A 15,627-nucleotide genomic window follows, 5' to 3' on the forward strand; every position below is an offset into this window, starting at 1 on the left:
TTCCAAATTCCACACAACTTTAGGTATGCACTTTTTAAAGATTTATTGATTTATTTGAAAGAGTTACACAGAGAGAGAAGGAGACAGAGAGAAAGAGAAAGAGAGGGAGGGAGATAAAGAGGTCTTCCATCCGCTAGTTCACTCCCCAGTTGGCCACAATGGCCGGAACTGAGCCAATCCAAAGCCAGGAGTCAGGAGCTTCTTCCCGGTCTCCCACATGGGTGAAGGGGCCCAAGGACTTGGGCCATCTTTTTTACTGCTTTCCCAGGCCATAGCAGAGAGCTGGACCGGAAGTGGAGCAGCTGGAGCCCACATGGGATGCCAGCATCGAAGGCAGCGGCTTTAACCAGTATGCCACTATGCCGGTCCCAAGGTATATTTTTTTTTAAAAAGAAAACTACTTTATCATGGAACTCTAGCTTCAAGAGAACCTACAATAAAACTTGGTGGTCAAATAGAGCCAACAAGTGACTGGATGCATTTCTGTAACTGTTCAGTTACAAGAAAGACCTGACGAAGAGGGCTAGATCTTAATACGGTGTCAAGCAACACTTTTGCTTCATATCAGAGAAAATCCAAGTACCCATAATAACATATTGTAGGTTCATATTTTTCCTTATGTAATAAATAGTTCAAAAGGAGACTATTATATCGGCATTTCAAAGACGTCAGGGTTAAGGTCACTGCAAATTCATCCTTCCCCTAATGGTAGCAAAATACCTTCTGTAGCTCTAAACTTATATCTAGGAAAGGAAGAGCAAAGGATGAAGGGTGTAAGGATAAGGGCAAAGGACACATCTCAGCGGAGCTGCATTCCTTTTTAGGAGGTTTTCTGCCAACAACAAATTAATTATCCTGTTTGTATTTTATTAACTAGAATAGCATTAAACTCCCAGTTTCATCAGTAGGGCAAAATCTGTAGTTTAATACTGTCTTGTATTGCCCTAAATAAAATTTGTATTTTATTACAACATAGCAATGTATGTTAAGTGAACATCTGAAAGTTTCCATCAAATATATTCATAACAAGTTATTGCGCTCCCTTCAGTAAAGTACTATTATATTGTCACACTCTAAGTAATCCTACATATATAATTCATAGAATACAATTATATAATTGTATATAAATATGCAATTCAAAATATACTTTGTTATAGTCAATACTTATTCAGATAAACCATAACACTATCAAACATTTTCAGATATGTATAGATTATACAGACAGGTGCATAGTTAGAAATATACAAACTGGTAGATAAGAAAAAATAGAGGAAAGACAGATAAAGAATTATTTCTGTGCCCAGCTAAATACTCAATAGAAATAAGTACCTACCAACACATTAATAGATTATATCTGTGGTTCATTTGTAAGTAATAAACATTAATTGATGTAAGAAAGATCATCTATCAGCCGGCACCGTGGCTCGCTAGGCTAATCCTCCACTTGTGGCGCCAGCACCCCGGGTTCTAGTCCTGGTTGGGGAGCCGGATTCTGTCCCAATTGCTCCTCTTCCAGGCCAGCTCTCTGCTGTGGCCTGGGAAGACAGTGGAGGATGGCCCAAGTGCTTGGGCCCTGCACCTGCATAGGAGACCAGGAGGAAGCACCTGGCTCCTGGCTTCAGATCGGCGCCGTGCGCCGGCCGTAGCAGCCATCTGGGGGGTGAACCAATGGAAGGAAGACCTTTCTCTCTGTCTCTCTCTCTGTTAGTGTGGGGAAAAGATTGGGATGAAAACCAAAGTATGAAATGTAGAAATATTCCTAGAAATATAAATACATGAATCCCAAAAGAGCATTTACATAAATCAAACAAGAAAACTGGCTTAACATATTCATTAATGAATTAAGTTATTCTACTCAGGACACTGCCCTTTATATTCCATCTGACAACTGTCAAATTTATTTATTTATTTATTTATTTGAAAGGCAGAGTTACAGAGAGAGAGTGTTAGATATTCTTCCATCTGGCCGGCACCATGGCTCACTAGGCTAATCCTCTGCCTGCAGCGCCGGCACCCTGGGTTCTAGTCCCGGTTGGGGCGCCAGATTCTGTCCCAGTTGCTCCTCTTCCAGTCCAGCTTTCTGCTGTGGCCCGGGAAGGCAGTGGAGGATGGCCCAAGTGCTTGGGCCCTGCACCCCCATGGGAGATCAGGAGGAAGCACCTGGCTCCTGGCTTCAGATTGGTGCCGCGCACCGGCCGTAGCAGCCATCTCGGGAGTGAACCAATGGAAGGAAGACCTTTTTCTCTGTCTCTCTCACTGTATAACTCTGCCTGTCAAAATTAATTAATTAATTAATAAAAAAAAAGATATTCTTCCATCTGCTGGTTCAGGTTCACTCCCCATATGGCCACAACAGCTGGGACCAGGAACTCCATCCTGGTCTCCCACATGAGAGGCATGGGCCCTAGCACTTGGCCATCTTCTGCTGCTTTCTCAGGCACATGTAACAGAGAACTGAATTGGAAGTAGAACAGCTGAGACTCGAACCGGCACCCTAATGGGATGCTGGCACTGTAGGCATTGGCTTAATCCACTATGCCGCACTCTAGCTCCTGACTTCATATTTCTTCAGAGGCATATTTCTTTACTAATATATGAAAAAGAATGAAATTAAGTAGATTATTAATGTTTTTAAAAGTATGATCAATATATGGAATATTACCAGTATTTTAGAATCACAAATTAAAACTCTTTCATTTATTGAAATAATCAACTCATTTTGGGAAAACATCAATATTTCTAAAACACCCAATATTGAGATACACATATGGAAAATTGAACATGGATGAATTTTCTCGAATGAAACACCACGATGTAACTTGCACCCAGGCCAATGAACGGTACTTCGGAAATAATTTTCCTTTATCATGGGTAACTCAGAGCCACTAATTCTGCCTGGTTTTGTTCCTGATATAAACAGAATCTTAGAACACAAGCTGCGATCTTCGTGGCTGCTTTCTTTGACTCACATTAGATTCAAATGTGGCATCATGGAGCAGCAAGTTAAGCTCCTGCTTGCAATGTCAGCGTCCCCCGTCAGAGGGCAGATTGCAGTCCAGATCGCTCCGCTTCCAATCCAGGAGCAGAAGCAGAAGGGAGCAGAAGATCGGCCAAGTACTGGGGCCTCTGCCATCTACATGGGATACCTGGATTGAGTTCCTGGCACTGGCATCAGCCTGACCCAGTTCTGGCCCTTGTAGGCATGTAAGGAGTGAGCTAGTAAATGCTGTGGGATGGATGTGTGTGTGTGTGTGTGTGAGTGAGAGAGAGAGAGAGACAGCCTTTCAAATAAACAAGTCAACTTTTTTAATGTTGTCATTAACTCTCCATTTTTACTATTATATAGTATTCCATAGTGTGAATATACCACAGTTTATTTATATGTTGTACTGCTGATGGACTTGGGTAGTTTCTATTTTTTTTTTTTTTTGGATTTTATAAATAGTCTTGCTATTAATATTCTACTATATGTTCTTTTGTTAACTAAATAAGCACTTATGTAGGATACACACTTAAGAGAGACATACTCGGGTTTAGCAGATATTCCTAAATAGTTTTAAAACTGCTTGTACCAATCTACTCACATTAGTGGTATACATGAGTTTCATTATTCCAGATCTGTGGCACATTTGTAATTCTCTTTCTCACTCAAGTCTTTCTGATAGTATCACTACTACACAGTGTAATTCCCCTGATGACCAAAGGAACTGAACACTTTTTTATGTGTTGGCCATTGTGAAATGAACTTTTGTGAAATATCTGTTCAAGTATTTTGCCCATGTTTCTATGTAGAATCTGTCTTAATTGATTGTATAAGTTTTTTATTCCAGATATGAGTCTTTGACTCAGTATCTAAGCACAAAATACTTTTTCCAAATCTGGAGTTGACTTTTCATACTGGCCTCTTTCGATAAACAGAAGTTTATAATTTTAACAAAATCTAATTTTAAAATATTTTTATTATCATGCCTTTTATTTCCTATTTAGAAAATCCTTACCTATTTTCAACCATCAAAAATGTTTCTACATTTTCTTTTGAAATTTTTATTGTTTCACCTTTCACTTGTATACCTATAATCCTTCTGAAATTGATTTTGTGAATGGGACAAAATAAGAAGCAAGATTTTCCCCTTTTTCCCATGACTACATACTTGACGCAGCATCACTCACTGAAATGGTCATTCTCTCTCCACATTATGGCCATGCCTCCTCAGACATAATCAGATCGGTCACAAATGTGTGAATCTATTTTAGTCTTTTTCTTCTATTCCACTGGCTATCTTGTGCCTTTATTACATTGTATGAACATGAAAATAGGATTCTCATCATCTGGTAGTGTAAGTTTTCCAGTTGCATTCTTCTTCATGATTGCCTTAGCTATTTTTAGCTTGCAGCATTACATATACATTTTGAAATCAGTCTGTCAGTTTCCTTCATTTCCCCCTAAATGCACTGCTAATATGCTAATGTGGATAAATGACTTCTCATTTTATAAAATTGAGACTTCAAATCCATACACATGAAATATTCTTCAATTTACTTAATATCTTCTTATACTTCTCTCAGTTAAATATTTTCTGGTTTTCAGAATATAGGTCCTGTGTATTTTTGTCAGTTTTTTTTTCTCATTTAGGTGATGTTTTTTAATACTATTGTAAGTGGCATCTTTTTCAAATTTTATTTGCTATTTGTTGCTGGCGGGTAGAAATGAAATTCTTTTGTATATGTGGCTTATATTTAATAGTCTTTCTAAATTAATTAACAATAATATTTTAACAAGAAAACATTAAAAAATTTCATAGCCACACAAAGAAGCCATGATTGAGGATAGAGACAGAACTCACTGAGCTACTTCCCCTGTGCCTACTCTGTGTTCTCTTAATGACTAATTTATTCCACTAGTTACATCATCTATTATAAGCAAACATCTTTGTGTATTGGTCTAATACAGATGCCACAAGCCTGTCTGTAAGTAATCTCCATATTCTCAGAATCTGCGACAGTGGATGCCATCAACTCATACATTTTTTAGAAGCAAATTAAAGAATAAATCAAGTATATTTGAATATTTTGGCCAGTACATCAATAAAAATATTCCAAGTACTTAAAAATACTATGTTACTATTTTCAAAATTCAGCCAAATACAGAAAAAAATGATGTTTCTTAGTCCAAGCATTCTCAGATTATTAATTAATCTGTTATTTGTTCTCCTTTTGCAAAAGATATTAGTCATTGATGAATAGTATTAGGAGGAATCCTCACACAGTTAAGGATTTAAGATTTCTATTTCTTTGTATGTTTCCATTTTATTTTGTTTTTCAAAGCCAAATAATTTTAGATATTCACTGGATGTTGTCACTTAGAGTTGATTAATTGTGACAATGGGCTCTGCTAGGGTTTCAATGTTCCCTCCAATACTCAGGTTGAAATTTCATTGCCATTATAAACACCATAACAAAGACTGGAACCTTCTCGAGGCAGGGTGTCTAACGAACAGTGCAGTGTCATTATCTCAAAAGCAGGCTAGCTTTTGAGAGTGGGTTCCTGATTAAAGGACACCTTTGGCCAGAATTTCCTGTTTTGCACGGGGTCTCCCGCCCACCACCGTTGACACAGCATGAAGGCTGTCTCTTGCTGGCACCATGCTCTTGGACTTCCTGGGATCCAGAAACATGAGCCAAACAAATCTTTTTTTTTCTCTTTTAAATTAACTAGTCTGTTGTATTCTGTTGTAGCAGCAGAAAATGGACCATAATAGCCTACATTTTAAGCATTAAAATGTATTCTAAAATTTTACCTCCTACCTAACTTCACTTAACAAAATTTAAACAAGTAGGAAAATTTCTCCATTATCAATTTAAAAGTGAGAGAAAATGCTTCCGTTCATTTGAGACTTTTAATATCTTAAAATTAGTCTAGGGGCCAGGGCCGTGGCAGAGTAGGTTAATCCTCCGCCTGCAGTGGCCGACATCCCACATGGCCACTGTTTCTAGTTCCAGCTACTGCTCTTCTGATCCAGCTCTCTGCTGTGGCCTGGGAAATCAGTGGAGGATGACCCAAGTCCTTGGGCCCCTGCATCCACATGGAAGACCCAGAAGAAGCTCCTGGCTCTTGGCTTCGGATCTGCCCAGCTCTGGCTGTTGCGGCTACTTGGGGAGTGAACCAGTGGATGGAAAACCCTTTTCTCTGTCTCTCCCTCTCACTGTCTGTAACTCTACCTCTCAAATAAATAAAACCTTTTAAAAAATCAGTCTAAAAACTTTGTTTACAATTACATGAGTCAGGGAGGAGCATTTGACCGCCCACATTGGATTGAGCGGGTTGATTCTTGGTTCCAGTTCATTACCCCAGGTTACTGATAATGCAGACACTGAGAGGCAGCAGCGGTGATTCGGGCAATAGGCTTCCTGCCACCAAAGGGGAAGACTGCATTGAATTCCAGGCTCCCAGTCCTGGCCCTGGCCTAGCACCAGCTATTGGAAGCACTTGGGGAGTGAACCCAGTAGATGGAAGCACTGCCAACCCACCCTGTGTATGTGTGTGTGTGTGTCCACCTCTGAATAACTTTAAAAAATTACATGCGCCATCATTAGGCGTTAAAAGGAAAATTCGACAAAGGAATAAATCATAACAAATGGTTTTTGCAAGCACTTTTCCTTAAGTGTATTTATTACCATACTACACATCAGGACACAGATATATCCAGGTGGCATTCTTCCTTTTTTGTCTGTTAAGAATTTTTCTAATTAGTTAATAGCAAGAGGAGGATGATGAGCTAAACTTAAAAATTCAAAGGATGCAAAGAACTGGACAGCAGTTTCAATTGTGATCTGAGATGCAATCAACCCCAGTGTCATTAGCAGTGGTTTTCAGTGGGTTTTCCAGGTATAACGTTAACATGTATCTCACATCTATCTGTATCTCACGTCTGTCTGTCTGTCTATCTATCTAAAGAGAAACACAATTTAAAACCAGACATCTAGCAGCAAATATCAATTAATAAGGAAGTATTTTCAAGAGGAAAAAAATAAACTAGCAAAGTCAAGAGGCTAGTGGAAGCCCTGGAGGAAATAGTTAACTGACACTTACACAGTTGGCTTCCAGGATTAAAAAGTTTCATTCCAGAATTGCTGCTAGTAATTCAAAAACCGTATCTGTCATTTGCAGTCATTTATTGTTTCACAGAGAATATGTAAATATAGAACACTTTTTCTCAAATATGATTACACAAATAGAAATAATTCTAATAGTGATGTATCTTCACAATTAAAATATATACGTTCTACTCAAGCACTTGCTGACAACTAACACTCACAATGGATTTCACCACCGAAGTAAATATTAGGTTACTGCTTGAGCAATGTTAGGTAAGATAGAAAGTTCTTCAAAGTGAAAGAAACAAAGCGAAGCAATTTTTTAAGAGTTTAAGTCTTTCCCATTCTCTCAAGGGCGTCATTTTTGAAAAAGTAATTTTCCTCCTAAAGTAAACTCAAAGATTTTATTTTTTAATTCAAAATCCTACTGTCTGCTCTCTACAACAATTTTCAAATGAAAAAACATGCCCTTCATCTCTGTTGGCTTTTACACAAAATATTTCTTTAAGAAGAGAAAAGCAGTTCAAACTAAGAACAGAAAGAGAACACTTAAAAATATAGACTATGGCTAAGTCTAAAAACATAATTCTCCAAATAATGAATCTGTTGATAATTTTCTTTTGGAATTTGAGCTGTATCAGATCTTCATTTTAAAATCAACTAATAACCTGAAATAGAATATTCTTAATTCACCATGTGTTATCATTTTAATATTTTGACAGTTACCCAAATTTGCCACATAAGAATTACTTGACTGATTTGTGCATGTGTTTAGCTATGAAGACTACATTATAAGTGGGTTCTCTTATTATGATGCTCATACCAAGGGTGTCTTCTCTATTTCAGAAACCTAACTATACTTGCCAAAACTATGTGTAATGTACAATCAAAACCACTGAAGAACATTTCTTCATCAGAAGCCAAACGAATTTCAAGCTCATTGGCTGTCATCACTATTAGCTTTCAAGGAGTCTGAATCCAGCACCACAGGACAGACCAGGCCCATGAGGCTGCTCACAGACATGATATAGGACAAAGGAAGTGGGGAAGTAGCTGGATCCAATGGCCATGCACCGAGTAGAGTCCTTCCTTGGATCACTCACCATCCACAGAGACCACACACAAAAAAGGTAGAGCTTTTAAAGGTAAAGAAGACACACAGTCAACAGCCTGGATTGGTGCAATAAGATAGAGGACATACCAGGAGCCAGGCATAGACAAAAGTCAGAGATGATTAAAGGAGTGAGCCAACTACAAGGGCAGTTTAAGAACCAACTACACAAATATTGTCTTTCATTCCTGGCTATCCTCTTTCACTCTTTCAAATAAATAAAATAAATCTCAAAAAAAATATTTTACATAGTCCACCAGTGAATCCATCTCATCCTGGAGTGGTTTTGGTTTTTGTTTTTTGTTTTGTTTTGTTTTTTGATATGTGTAAGATTTTTAAATGGTAATTCAATTTAAAGTCATTTATTTATATGAAAGGCAGTTACAGAGACAGGGAATCAGCTTCAATCTACTGGTTCACTTTCTCAAAGGCTTCAACGGCTGGAGCTAGACCAGGCCAAAGTTAGTAGCCAGAACTCCAGCCAGGTCTCCCACACAGGTAGCAGCTTTCCCAGGGCATGAGCGGGGAGCTGGATCAGAAGTGGAGAAACCACAACTCAAACCAGCACCCTCATGGGATGCCAGCATCATAGGTGACCGTTCAATCCACCACACCACAACACTGGCCCCTCTGCTCTCATTTTTATTATTTACTTTCTTCTGCTTGCTTGGACAAAAACTTGCTTTTCTTTTTCAGGTTTCTTAAGATGAAATTTAGTTACTGATTTGAGAACCTTCTTTTTGTTATAGCTGGTATTTAAAGCTATAAACTTTTCTTTAGAGAAAAATGCTTTAGCTGCATTTTGATCTGTCATATTTCTGCTTTAATTCAGTTCAAACATTTTCTAATTTCCCTTGTGGTATCTTCCTTGACCCCTGAGTTATTTAAAATTGCACCATTTAAATTTCATATATATATATATATAATTTTCCAAATTTCCTTTTATTTTTTATTTCTAATTGTCTTTGGGGTCAAAGAACATACTTAGTATGATTTTGTTCCCTTCAGATTCATTGAGACTAATCTGGTGGCCAGGCGTACGGTGTGTCGTGGAGAAGGTTCCACGAGTGCCTGAAGTCACTGGGTGAAGTGATCTGAATCACACTCACTCCTGACTGGCACAAGCATAATCAGACCTAAAGCAGCCTCACATAGCCTTCGAAACTTAACTGAAATTATAATCCACTGAAGCTGAACCAAGATTTTTTCTTGGAAACAAACTGGGTTGATAACTGGCTTACACAAAGATTTAACATCGTGTAGAAGATTCTAACAGACTCAAGGATTATCAAACAATCAGTATATACTCTTGTTTTCATTTTCTTTCATTCAACAAGATTTTGAAATTCATTCATGTTGCTGAGGCTACCACTGGTTCATTTATTTTTATTGCTGTGTAGTAGTCCATCATATATACCACATATATATTTTGTTTATCCGTTACTTTTTGATGAAGGTTTGGGTTGCTCAAGTTTTAGACTCCAGTGAATAAATCTGCTGTTTACACAGTTCTTTGGGTGGACATGCCTTTACCTCTCTTCACTGAATCTGTAGAAATGAAATGGCTGGTATCTGATCATTATATGTCTAACTTTTTAAGAAAATTGGCAGTTTTCCAAGGTGGCTGTGCTATTTTCATATCAACCAGCATTGTATAAGAATTCTAATTGTACCACATCTTTGTGAATGCTTGGTATAGTCAACCAATCTTTTTAATCATTCTGATGAACATATAATGACATCTTTTTGGCTTTAATCTGCATTTCCCTGATGAATGAGGATACTGATCATCTGTTCATGTGGTTACCCGTCATCTGTATATCTTCTGTGAAGTGTCTTTTCAAATCTTTTGTCTATTTGTAATTGAGTTGTCTTCTATTGTGAAGTTGTAAGATTCCTTTTGTATTTTGGATACAAAATCTTTGAAATATATATACCGAGAACCTTCTCCCATTATCTGGCTTGCCGTATGTCCTTTTGTTGTTTTTTAATGGTGTCTTTCAAAGACCAAACGTCTTTAATTTTGGTGAAGTCCAATGTAGAAATTTTAGTTGAAATTTAATTTCTAGTTTCATTGCATTGTGGAAAAAAAATCTCTTCTCAGGAATGTAAAGTTTTAGAAATATATTGAAGTTTTCTTTATGGTCTACTGAGTAGGGATTCAATGTGTTATCCATAAATGGTAGAAAATAGAAATCCAGTTCTTACGCACACTATAATTTGACCTGTTTGTTCAGTTTTTGCCCTTTAGATCTATCAACGATACAAAAAATATGTTAAAGCATCCCATGATTATGTTAATTTCTCCATGTAGTTCTAATACCTTCTCAAACTTGGATTAATTAAATACTCTTGCCTTTGGTGAAAAATCCATCACTCTGACCAGCTTGTTGATTTGCACAGTTCATAATTTTTTGACAGCATTACATTCACACTTTGCCTTGTCTGAATATAACTGACATATTTTATCACTCTTTTAATATAATTTTTCTGTAGTTTTAAAATACTGCATCCTCTATAAACAGCATATACATGGATTTAAGTCTGCTGGACAACATTTTTCCTAACTAGAAAAAATTTAACTGTAACGTTTATTATTACAATGTTATATTCTGTCTTATTTTGGAAATCTGTTGTGTTTCTGCTATTTTTTCCTTGGCAGTATCCTCTCTCAGGTTTGGCTTTTATTTTTTAAATATTTCTATAAGAATTGTATTAATGTCTATGTTTATACATTTTAAAATTATTTTATACTATATAGCCCCAATTTTAGAAATCTTACCAATTTCACATAATCATAGCAAAGAACTTCAGCATACTTTGCTCCTCAAATTCTTTCACTGTCTACCAACTTTTTAATCATTGTTAACATAATATAGGGATTTAAATTAATTATTATTAAATTTGATTTTATACATTGTATATCTTTATCTTCAAGAATCAGTTAACATTCACATTCTAATTTATAACTAGATGTGTATCAATTATTTAAACTTGTTTCAGTTTTATTGGGTTCTAGTGTTCTCTACTTATCCTTTATATGATTGCTTCCCCATGTGTAGGAAGTCTCATGATTCATCTCTGGATTGCTTGATGTGTTAACATAATTTTTTCCAGGAAAGAAATAAGTGGTGCATATATTACATAAGCTCTCCTATATAAGAAAACATGCTTCTGATAATTTTGCAAGTGAAAAACTCTGATTGTATATAAAACTGAGTCACAACTTCTCTCCTTCCAAACCGCATTGCTAACTTCTCTGCTGGCATCATCCTACCTAGAAACTTGCAGGATATTCTTTTAATCCTCAAGGTTCAATTTTTTTCCAGAATATATTCATATTTCATTACGCTAACTTTACTTGATATGTGGACTCCGTAAAGGTACTTGTCTTCTGAATTTTTTTTCTGAATTCTATGGGTCACTTTCAGATCTATGCTTTTATCCAATGAGTACTAAATCTAGAAGACTTCATTGCTCTATGGCATGTTTTCACAGGTCCTACGTTATTAGTGTGTTGTTTCTCTCCTTACTTATTTATGAGCTTTGGGTTATATTCATATTACATCATTGGCCCCAATAAGTGCATTTATACATCAAAGTTGAGTGTTATGGTCAATTTTTCTCAGAAAGCCATATTGTTTAGCTTTAGCACTTTTAAATGCTAATTCTTCGCCTGAATTCCTAGCCCTATTCTTAACAGTTCTTGCCTGGGACTTTCTTCAGTATTCCATCTCTTCCTTTACTTGGACGCCTATTGGTGAGCTTCCCATGGAGCCCCACGGGGTATTTGGATGAGACAGACACCCTGGAGCGTGGGCCCTGGTCAGAGCGGAGCTGGAAGGAGGTGCACACCCACACAGACGGGAGGGAGCATCTCTGTTTCCCAGCACAGATTCTCAAGAGGAGTCCAGAGTGCCTGGAAACAGAAAGAGTGGGCTTGGACCCACTCTCAGGGCCAGATTCACACACATCAGCGTGAGAAGAAATCAAAGGGAGAAAGGAACAGCAGAAACAAACCCAGTTCCAAGCTGTGAACTCTATGGGCTCTGATTCAAATGTGAAACCTTCCTTGGGGCATTTCTAACACCAGTGTGTGCTTGGGACTCCTAAGGAAGATAACTACAGCTGAAAAGAAAGTCAGGAAAGTACTGCAGCATTCTTTCTAATCAGGCTGGAAAATAATCTAAGGAGCAAGAAATGAAATACAGCATACTCATGAGATAAAATATACTCAATATTAAAAGGGCTGTGATAAATTAACACAGCTAGAGCATGGATGCAATATATTAAAAATATATAGATGACTAATACATGAAATTATCTGTTACTATTTATATAATTTTAAAAAATGGAAAAACAAAATAATTATATGCTTACAACATATACTATATATGGGTAGATAAAATATGTGTGCACATTATATATGAGCATTATATACACATATAGAAATATTAAATAGGTTGAAATAATACACACAAAATTAATTATAGTGATTTTCTGAGCGATGGAGCAGAGATAGTAACATGCTAAGCCATGTAAAACAAAGTGAATTAAAACTTCACTTGTAATATTTTAATTCACACAGGGTATAAACAAGTGTTGATTCTTCACAGTGGGTGTTTATAAAAATTTCATTTATGCTTCTGCAATCTTTTTATTTTCTCTCAAAACAAAAAAAAACATTCAACCTGTATAAGAAGTAGAGATACATTTTGTTCTCCTGAACTGCCAATTGAAAATAGTCTGCTATAATTAATCAATCAAACATTTCTTATAGAACATGAAAAAACCACAGGAATGGTTAACATGGGCCCCTACTCTACCGAAACTGACGGCTCCAATGTCCCCATTACTACGTTTGTAGCAGCCACTTCTCAATGATCGCTGCAGCACTGCTCTGCGGATGAATCGAGGGAGAACATCCTTGCTCATTCTGAGTCTCTGACCCAACTCTGTGGTTAATTTTGATAATACTTTTTTAAAAAGTGAAATGTTTCTGTCATATTTAAGATGAGGATGTAACTTCCTACTGAGAGAGTGACTTTCCAGAAAGATGGGGTGGTTGTGTCCTTACCTGCTCTTTCATTTCAGCGTAGACTTTCTCTGAGTTCAGTTCCACCTGCCGCTTAAACTCCTCCAAAGCGGCATCTGCCTGCTGGGCCTGCAACCTTTGAACTTCAGTCACACGAGCCAGCTGCTCGTCTTTTTCCCTAGAAAAGTTCAGAGTTAAAATATAAAAGAACCAGCCTTGAATGAAAGAACAATATTTAACCTTCTGAAATAAAACTCAGATTTCCTTTTTATTTTTGATCCAAATCCTACAAAACTTCCCATCAAAAAGTTGAGAACAAGATAATTTTTCTCAGGAGAAAAAGGGTATAAATGAATAATATGTATTCTGATGAGGACATAACTACTTTCAAAAATTTCCTAAAAACAAATCCTAATAAAACTCTCTCCCAATGGATGAAAGTAAAATGTGGTATAGCCACACAGCAGGCAATTATCCAGCCTTACTGGAAAGAAATCAGCTTTATGTGAAAGCAGTCAGTCACAAAAGGTCACCTATTACATGATTCCCTTTATGCGAAATGTTCAGAACAGGTAAATCCACAGAGAAAGGCAGTGGCTGTGTTGTTGCTAGGGGGCGGGTGGGGAGAACAGGGAGCGAATGCTAACGGCTATGGGGTTTCTTTAGTAATGATGAAAATGTTCCAGAATCACAAAGTGGCGACAGCTGCACAGCCATGTGAATACCCTAAAATTCAACTCTACACTTCAAAAGGGTGAATTCTACGGGATGTGAATTATACCTCAACTTTTAAAAAGCCAGTGTGCCAAGAGAAGATGCATTTCTACCAGCAGTTAACTTGCATGGTGGTCAGTGCAGCAGAGCAATGGGGTGGCTTGAAGTTATTCTACGACCCTCTAGGAAAACTGCCTACAAGAACAAATAATCATCTTAGTTCTTCAACTCTTGAACTGAAATTATGTAGACAAAAGATTCTAACAAAAATCTGCTTGTAGAAGAAAAAAATAAAGGTTTTAGTTTATAAAATGGATGCAAGTTAACAATAGCTACTTTTGTATTCTGACTAGGTGCTGGGCATTAAGCAAAATATTTCACGTGCCTCCTCTCCTTTACTCTCACAGTAATCCTGTTGTGACAGTGCCATTACATTCATAGTTGCATAGAGCCAGGATCCCAGCACAGTTATACACGGAGCCAGGATCCCAGCACCGAGTTATACATGAAGCCAGGATCCCAGCACAGTTATACACAGAGAGAGGCTCCCAGCACAGTTATACACGGAGCCAGGATCCCAGCACAGTTATACATGGAGCCAGGATCCCAGCACAGTTATACATGGAGCCAGGATCCCAGCACCGAGTTATACATGAAGCCAGGATCCCAGCACAGTTATACACGGAGCCAGAATCCCAGCACAGTTATACACGAAGCCAGGATCCCAGAACAGAGTTAAACATGGAGCCAGGATCCCAGCCTGCTTCCATAGTCCCTGTGGCTGGCTACTGACCTAGGCTGCCCTCTGGATTTTCCAGATGTCATGAGGACGATGGACTTGGCTCAGCGGCCCCAACTGGGGACGTTTACACATGTGTAAAACACTGTCTACTAACCCTAACACTGAAGAATGCTAGCAATTGGGTAAGTGAATTCACCCAAATGAAGTTGTAGAGAAACATCACCATGCAAGGATACAGATTTCTAAACGACGATGCCTCTGTCTGCAGAGGTAGGCGAAAGGCATTCTAAGCTGTTTGGAGGTATTCACACCTAAATTAAAGAACCCTTAAAGACACATCAATTCCCAGGTTATCCAATAAGAACATGTATGCAAAGCAAGCATATTAGAATATCACACTCTCTTCCATGGAAAAGCCTGATACAATGTGTCACCTAGTTTCCACTGCTGCAGGACTCTCCTGTTTTTTCATAAGGAATCACACACACACACACACACACTCTGTTCTCTCCTTCCTCCCCAGCCTTGTGTTTTGGCATGGTCTAAACACAAATAAGCAGCTCTTTGAAAATGGACTGAAAGGGCCGGCGCCGCGGCTCACTAGGCTAATCCTCCGCCTTGCGGCGCCGGCACACCGGGTTCTAGTCCCGGTCAGGGCGCCGGATTCTGTCCCGGTTGCCCCTCTTCCAGGCCAGCCCTCTGCTGTGGCCAGGGAGTGCAGTGGAGGATGGCCCAGGTGCTTGGGCCCTGCACCCCATGGGAGACCAGGAAAAGCACCTGGCTCCTGGCTCCTGCCATCGGATCAGCGCGGTGCGCCGGCCGCAGCGCGCTGGCCGCGGCGGCCACTGGAGGGTGAACCAACGGCAAAGGAAGACCTTTCTCTCTGTCTCTCTCTCTCACTGTCCACTCTGCCTGTCAAAAAAAAAAAAA

General features: G+C 38.3%; 1 protein-coding gene across 37 annotated transcripts in view; it reads right to left on the reverse strand.

Annotated features, from left to right (window-relative positions):
- CEP112 (centrosomal protein 112) overlaps positions 1-15,627 on the reverse strand; it is a 519,374-nt gene that overhangs the window by 314,381 nt on the left and 189,366 nt on the right. For all 37 annotated transcript variants that reach the window (XM_089316743.1, XM_089316736.1, XM_089316738.1 and 34 more), the window contains one exon: positions 13,284-13,419. In XM_089316743.1, the coding sequence (XP_089172869.1) occupies positions 13,284-13,419 (136 nt within the window). The remainder of the gene's footprint in view (positions 1-13,283; positions 13,420-15,627) is intronic.

Source organism: Oryctolagus cuniculus, chromosome 17 (assembly GCF_051225735.1).
Source record: "Oryctolagus cuniculus isolate XC-2025 breed Fujian yellow rabbit chromosome 17, ASM5122573v1, whole genome shotgun sequence".
In the NCBI taxonomy this organism is placed as follows: Eukaryota; Metazoa; Chordata; class Mammalia; order Lagomorpha; family Leporidae; genus Oryctolagus; species Oryctolagus cuniculus.